Here is an 8,337-nt window from a genome sequence, read left to right as displayed (position 1 = left end):
GTTTAATTACAATTGCAATCATCTACCCAAAATATTTTATTCTTTATTTCACCGTAACAGCCACGTACATAACTATCCCACTAGACAATCTAAAGAATTTCATCTTCCCTTAGTTAGAACTGTACACACTCAAAATACATTTGTTTATACCGGACCCAGATTTTGGAATAGCTTAGATAATGATCTAAAAGAATCTGTGAAGTTAATTACATTTACGTATAAACTCAAAAAATATTTGCTTTCTAAATATACCAGTTAATTCTGTTCAATGAAAAAACCCGTCATGTTTCACTTGTCCTTGAGATTTTGTAGTGTGTCCACAGACCTTTTCCATCCCTCTCCTTTTCCTTCTCTATTCTTCCCTGCTCCTTTTTCCTCGTTCTTCGTTGTCCAGTATCTGTCTGAGTGCATTTCCTCAAATTCTGTTGTTTCTGTGTATTGTGTTATTGTTGTTGTTGTTGTCGTCGTTATGTTTTTTTTTTTGTGGCCGATTGCATATATTCCTTTCCGTTCAATTTTCCTGGCACACCTGGCCCCTTAGTGTCTGTGCCACAAATGTGATATGTTATATAGTTTATACGTTTGCATCCTAAAATCCTAGTAAGTATTGTTCATAGTATCAACATCATTATATCAATGAGTAAAATGTACAATAGTATATAGAAGAATTTAAAATGAATATGTCTTATTGGTATAACAAATTGGTGCTGTTGTTGTTTTTTTCCAGTGTTCCACGTTTTACAAGCGTGGCTTTTTTAGTGGAACACTGTTTTCCATCATTGTGATTATTTACTATTTTTGTTGCCATGACAAAGTGCATTGTTTCTTTTTTACGACATCATTCGTGTATAATTTATATTGTATTGAAAAAAAAATCCTTTATCGGACGAGTGTAAGAGAAATGAAAAAAAAATTGTATCACTTTGAATTATGTCAACTTTTTCTTTTCTTTTCTTTGTGATGATGGAAATAAATAAACTATTGAACTATTAAGAACTATTAAACTATACTTATGAGAGTGATGCGTGATTTCATTACTAATCTTCTGCTGTAATGAGATAGATGGGTTTATATTGCCCGGTTGCATTTCTTATACGGGGCAAGTACGTAAAGAGTTTAGACTGTTTCATTTATTATTTATTAATCATTCTTGCTGCAGTACTTGGAAAGAAGGTTTGCTAATTCTCATTGTGGTATGTGTTGCAGCATGTTTGTCTCGTGATACACCACTGGAGTGTTCGTAGGGCATTATACGTGATATGTTTGCTGAGCTTAGTGTTTAGCTCGAACGGTGATGACGATTGAGCTAGGCCTATAGGTTCTTTTTTTATACAGATAAGTGATTTGATTAGCGCTAAATAATGATAATCACGATGCTGATGTGAAGGCTTGCTGAGCAGACATTTTCCGCGTTCGATTTCCCTTCCTGCGTGTCAGTTTTTTTTTTCCATTCCAATGAATAATTTAAAAAAATACGCTAATTACTGTCGCAAAATAAGGATTAAGTGATATTATGTATCTCTACGTCACTTGCATCAACGTGTGACAATGATGTAAGCCTATAATAAGAGAGTCATAGATAGTGAACACTATAATGGCAATAAGTATATTATGAAGACGAATCACCACGCAAATTTGGGAGGGCTAAGCAGGGAGGGAGGGAGACAGTAAAAACAAAAGAATATGTAACACGCGCACTCCTATAGACCTAAACATAATGCCAGAAAGAACTTCGCTTCACCGCAAATGTCACGATTCGACTTTCAAGAATAAAACATACAATTTTTATGGCGCCATTTTCCATTCTGATTGAATGCTCAAGGCGCTTTACACCAAAGCAAAAAGATACCGTAAAAGAAGAAGAATGCAAATAACAAGACGACAATAGTCTCTCTTCAAAACGCATGACTGTCAAACAAGTAGGATTTTAGATTACTCCTAAAGGATGTTCTTTGTATGGAGCTTGAGTCTCGCAGCTCATGGAAGTGAATTCCAAAGTATTGATCAGCGTGAGCGAAAGCTCGTTCCCCAATGATTTATTATATCAAGCGGAATATATACAAGAGACCAGAAGTTGAGGATCGAAGACTGAGTTCGTGAAGGTGGCATTGACGAAACAAACATACACTGCAATCAGGAGCTGTTCCCTCAATAACATGATAAACCAGAAGAAGTATCTTAAAGCTAATACGCTCCTTTATAAGCAACCAATGAAGACTCTTTAAGGAGTGACGTGACTGCATTTGCTTGACAATAAAAACGATGCATGCAGTTTTATAGTTTTTGTAATTGGGCAATTTGTGAGTTCGGTAAATTGAAATGCAGACCATTACCGAAATCAAGGCGTGAAGTAATGAGCGAATGAACAAGTTTTTCTGTTACAGAGCGAGTCAAATACTTTCGAATGAAACCAATATTGCGCAATTGATAACGGACTGATTTAGAAATGTTGGTGATTTGATCAGACATAAACATGTGAGAGTCAAACATAACACCCAGATTGCGACATGACTTTGACAGAGGGATATCGTTACCTACAATGGAAATGAAAGTGATATTCAACTTGTTGAAGTGAGATTTAGAACCAAAAAGGATAAATTCCCACTTGCTATGGTTTAAAGGCAATGAGTTAGACCTCATCCAAGCATCAATATCAAAGATGCAATTTTCTGTAGACAGCGCTGTGCATGGGATGCTTGGATCTGATGGGGTGGAAAAGATACAAAAACCCATATGCCATCTGCATATAGATGATACCGAACAGAATGACGTTGAAATATTTTCCGCAGATCGATCAAATAAATAGAAAAAAGGGTGTCCCGCCAGCAGAGCCTTGAGGTACACCACAGCCTAATGGCTTTGAGGACAAAGATACCATTCAAAAGAACAGATTGTGAATGGCGTGATAGGTATGATTCGGCGCTGTGGCATAGTGGATAAGACTCTCGACTCCCGATCGGAGGACCCGAGTTCGAGTCCCGCCCAGTGCTTGCGTCCTTGGACAAGATGTTTTACCCACCACGTCCCTCTCGACCCAGGTGTATAAATGGGTACCTGGCAACGCTGGGGTCATGATAATGACAGGGCCCTCTGGTAGAGCAGTGGCAACACTGAAGAGGCTACCCTGGGTAAATAAGACCTTATTATCATTATTATTATTCCAATCGAGAGCCTGTCCCTGGTCACCCACACTTGTAAGAGTATTGACAAGGAATTTGTGATCTACATTGTCGAAGGCCGAAGACAGATCTAATAAACAAACTTTTCTTTCTTTTGGTCTGAAACAAAAACAGGGAACAATAAATTTATTTATCTGAAAAATTCATTCAGCCATGCAAAAGATTCATATATCACTTTATGGGAAAAGTCAGATAACATGCTTTCAGGGAAATTACGAAGTTGTATTCCAAGGGAAATATCGCTAAGCGTGGGTAAACGTGTTTACTCCAAGGGCATGCACTCAACGTACAGATAAAAAGAATGTTAGTTAGATCTCGAGCTATTAAATACCTAGCTAGACAGACAATGTTAATGATTTTTGTAAGACTTATTGCGATAGATGTGTCACGCTTGGCAAAACTGCGTGGTACTGCTGAAATTCGAAGCGTGAGGTTTGAATCGGTAATATGACGGTTATGAAACGACGTTTGACAAAGTGAGTTGTGTGTTTTTTTTTCGCTAAGTACGTTTCAAAACGCTGATTATTGCCCAACAAAACTTAAGTATAAACGCAACCTATTAGTCTCTATCAGGGGCAACGCTACATTTCTCATAGTGAGGGGGCCGAATTTATGGGAACAGGGACGTCTATTCGTTCTCAGTCTGATCCTCTGTATTTTTTGGGGAAAAAAAGTGTGTGTGTGTGGGGGGGGGGGGGGGGGGGAGGGGAGTCAGTAGTAGCGTAGGCCCTACAAGAAATATGCAACAAAATGCTGACAAAGTTCAGTTTTTAATTTTTACTTTATAAAGTTATAAAGTCATGTATACCTGTTATTTTTAAAGGTATACACTAAGGTGGAAAATATGGTAGCAATAACATAAGGTGGTAGTATTGTGGCTAAAATTAGCGACCATAAACATTATGGGAGACTGTTGTGATATGCTGACGTCATCCTCCAGCTAAATAGCAGGGTGGCTGGAACCATTCTATAACACTTTTTATTTGATGCCTAATTATGATAAAAATTCTAGATACCAATTATCATACTGACAAAACAATATTGTTTTATTTCATAGACTTCCTCAATCACTCATACATGCAGTGGCATACTCAACAATTTACTTTATCGCTACATTTTCTTTTTTCACGTAGCTGCATCGACCAATATCGGCAATGACAAAATCTATCCGTGACTTCTTCAGCCGCTCCAAGCACGCCAAGACAGCGGTGTCTGAGGCACAGCAGCAAATTTCGCTCTTCGTCGCTTTGCTCGTCATCCTCTTTGGCATCGGCTCATGGATCAGCGTAGCTGGAATGATGGTGGAAGTACCCGTTCTGATCGCCGAGGGGATACCAGAAAAATACAAACTCAATTCATATTTGAGCTGCATAGCACAATTCGCCTTCGTTGGCCAACTGCTATTCGTTCTTTTCAACCGATTTGCTCCAAAAATGCTGTACAGACCAGAAATTCCCGTAATATATCTGCTGACAGTCATTGCGGCTACAGGAAACCTCTTGTTAGCATTTCTGTGGGATAGCTACACTGTGTGGCCTATCGACAACAAGCTTCATAGCACTCCGTTCTTCATCCTTTTTATTTGCACTTCGATGGCCTCCATAACGTCAAATTCAACTTTTACTGGGTTTATGTCTTTGCTGAAACCTGCCTATTTGAACTGGTATTGGATCGGACATGGACTTGGCGCTTTGTCACCTTCATTCATAGCAATCGTTCAGCACATTATGCGGCAAGACTCATGCGTACAAAACGCCACTTTTCTAAACCATACGTGGGTTGGAAACGCCTCGGAGATATACAACTGTACTACCTGGATGGACAGTGGTCCTCGAGTCGACTTTGGTCCCCGGGAATTATTCTTTGTCCTCACGGGAATAATGCTGCTCTGTCTGATCTCCTTTGTAGGTCTCAACATACTGCCCAGCGCCATCCGCGAGCACGTCCCGTGTGATGATGGTCGGCCAGCGAAGCACGACCCTTGTGGCGGTCTGTGTCGTTGCGCTGGTTCTGCTGCTGATGACGAAGAACTGATACCTCTGTCAGAGGTGGCACGCAGTGATGTGCCGCCCTCTGAGACAAACAACAATCACGACAATGAACAACGGTCACTGTCGACATTGCAATTCGTTTGTCTGTACACAATTTTGTTTGGAAAGTGCTTACTGATGTACGGCATCATGTCTCCGATTCAGAGCTTCTCGGCCAGCGCCTATGGGCAATCTGTGTACGAGTACGTGGTCATCTCTGGGGGCATTTCCAAATTGGTGGGTTATTTCCTCTTCCTTATCAAGCCAATCTGCAGTTTCACACTGGTCGTTCTTACCTTCTTGCTCGGAACCATCTGCGCAGGTTACGGCATGGCAGTAGCTTTGATGAGTCCACACCCTCCACTTCAAGGGCTTGTCATCAGCAATATTCTCATTGTAAGTAATAATTATATTCAGAAACGCAGACAGAAGAAAACTGACCAGAAATGAATATCGATAGTGGAAAAAATATCGATAGTGGAAAAATGAGCAAAGAAAATGGGATTCCATCGGGATTCGAATCCCGAATGAATCGAATTTCTTTGCTCATTTTTCCACTACATAAGTATATTAAGAGATACATTAAGATATAGGGCGCGAGGGATGGATCGGGGTTACACACACACAGAGATGCACACACACACACACACACACACACACGTGTATATAGGCATATATACATTTGGGTCTCATCAAAATAAAACAACAGAAAAACAAACGAAATCTATAGACTAACTAAAAAAAAATCACTGCAAAAACCCATAAGTCTCCGAGGGTTCCGCCGGGGTGCGCAGAACCAGATGGATCCGCGGCCCCGGCATTGCAAAAATGGACTTGTTGTGGTACATGAGTTTTGTATTGCACATGAATATAAGATTATACCAGTACTATACATGAAGAAAAAAAAAAAGATGAATATTCTGGACTCAAAAAGTCGAGCAAATTCGCTTAGTAATTCCTTGAGTCAAAGCAGCATAAAGAGATATATTCATCTCATAGGGTCTTTTCCTCACTTGATGAATTTCCCTTTCATCTTTTTGAAATATAAATTAAGCTAAATTCTGAAGATTCCCTGATTCCACTGTAACTTGATAATGGTTCTCTATACTTCATGATAATAAGAGCAGGAATACAGCTGGTAGAGTTGGTATCGTTATTGCCTTATACAGACATAACCCATTGTTTCTCATTTTTCTCAAAAGACACTGCTATTGCAAGGGGAACACAATTTCGTTTTGAAAATTGAATTTGCATGAAATTCTCTAAAAACTGAAGTAACGCGCTACACTGCAACATGCAGCAATAGTTTTCATATCACTAAGTTTTAGTATCCTTTGAGTACCCTTTGCAAATGTAGTTGAAAAAATTGATTTGTGAAATGCTTTAGATATTTTTTTTCATTTCTGTTTGTTTGATTGTTTGTTTTATATTGTTTGTTTTAAACTGATTTTTTTTTTTAACTGTATTTTGCACAGGGCTTCCTTGAAAAGCAAGTCTGCTGAATATCAGCAGAAATGAATGTCCCTGTTATAAGATGTTGTGAATATTCTAATACAGAAATAGATATTATTTTTCTTTTCTTTCTCTACTTTATTCTTTAAATATCAAACGTTTAGATCGCCTGTTGGACTGGCCAGGGCCTCTTGTTGTCCTACTGTAAAGCCGGCATCGTTTGGATCCTTCGTCAAGAAAGGAACAGCAGAAAGCATCTCATATGGAGCGGTGTCATTGGTCAAGTCGGGGTTGTCATAGGAACTTTTGCCATGTTTCCTGTCATCAACGTCTTTGAGATCTTCCACACCTCCTATGTAGACGAGTGTGACATGGTGACATGCGAGAAGATCTCACCTTCATCGTTGTATCCGCTCCTTTCAGGTGTTGAAGATTGAATGGCCAATAAAACAACGACTTATCACATTTGCTGTTATTCTAAATAATATGGACATTTCCATGAAGGGTGATATAGATTGTGACATAGTTTAGCAACTCAATTAGCTCGTTCGCGTGGTATTCAAGTTTGAATTGAATTTGATTTGATTTGATTTGATTTATTCATTCTCCATATGGCATCATTTACATTTTTTTTTCAACGTAATCAAACATAATGATATACAAATATGAAACTCATAACTAGTTTCAACAATTTCAACAATTACATCTAAGACAAAATTACAATACATGTGTTATGAATTACCATACATTCTTCATAATCATCATACGCAGCTGATACAATAGTAATTACCCTGTCAAAATTATTATTCTAACACAATGTGAGATCACATAGTTATAAGTAACATGAGCAACGTCGTATCTTAAAGATGGTATATTAGTGATCACATTTTATTACATTACTAGATATTGAACCGATTCCAGACAGCGTGACAACACGTAAGGCAGTTCCATGACATTTGCTCCTGCGACAATCGCTCCCATGAAATATCTGCACGCCAAGCCAAACACAAAATCTACCAGCCCTCATCCTCACCTCAAACTAAACCTAAACCCTATCACCTAACCACAACCCAATAAGTCCTTGGAGAAAATAACACTGGAGCAATAGTTGCAGGAGCAAAACTGTGTCGCTAGCAGTACGTCACGCATCCTCCACTATCGTATATGTTGTTGAAGAAGCTTTTTCCTTGTATTTTCAGTGATGAAGAATCAAGCGCGATACTGTACTGGAAAGTATTCTGATATAAATACATCGTGTGACCAGTAAGAAGAATAAACTGCTACAACGTGTTGAAGACACATGTGTTAGAAAAATAGCGAATAAGTAAATGTAGGGCCTATGTACGTGCCTGTACATTGTATGAATATACAAGGGCAAGTTACATACCCCCATATCAAATCAATATATCAAGGTTCATCATTATCTTTTAGATTTGATGGCCGGTTGTTGTTGTTTTATATCTTACCGTGTCATCATCCTTAGACAAGACTTAAAGTACTTTACGAACATTGCTTTACAGGCTTGAACGTGTCATTCGTATGTACACTTTCTTGCTAAGAGTAACGGATAACACTGATTGGTAGCTGGAATTTCGTACAGTGGACTCCCATTACTGCGAAGTCCTCAGGACCGGCAGTTTTCTTTCGTTGTATCGAAGTTTTGTTATAACCGAACA

At 38.8% G+C, this 8,337-nt stretch overlaps 1 protein-coding gene across 1 annotated transcript; it reads left to right on the top strand.

Annotated features, from left to right (window-relative positions):
* Positions 1 to 4,333: 4,333 nt before the first annotated feature.
* LOC139712993 (solute carrier family 52, riboflavin transporter, member 3-B-like) lies at positions 4,334 to 7,160 on the top strand. The gene is made up of 2 exons (XM_071624772.1): positions 4,334 to 5,605; positions 6,826 to 7,160. The coding sequence occupies exons 1-2, from the start codon at positions 4,334 to 4,336 to the stop codon at positions 7,096 to 7,098; spliced, it is 1,545 nt and encodes a 514-aa protein (XP_071480873.1). The 3' UTR covers positions 7,099 to 7,160.
* Positions 7,161 to 8,337: the final 1,177 nt, after the last annotated feature.

This window comes from Diadema antillarum, unplaced genomic scaffold, assembly GCF_040938485.1.
Source record: "Diadema antillarum isolate AM-2024a unplaced genomic scaffold, OU_Dant_1.0 seq00001888_RagTag, whole genome shotgun sequence".
NCBI classification, from domain to species: domain Eukaryota; kingdom Metazoa; phylum Echinodermata; class Echinoidea; order Diadematoida; family Diadematidae; genus Diadema; species Diadema antillarum.
This window is presented reverse-complemented; position numbering and strand designations above follow the sequence as displayed.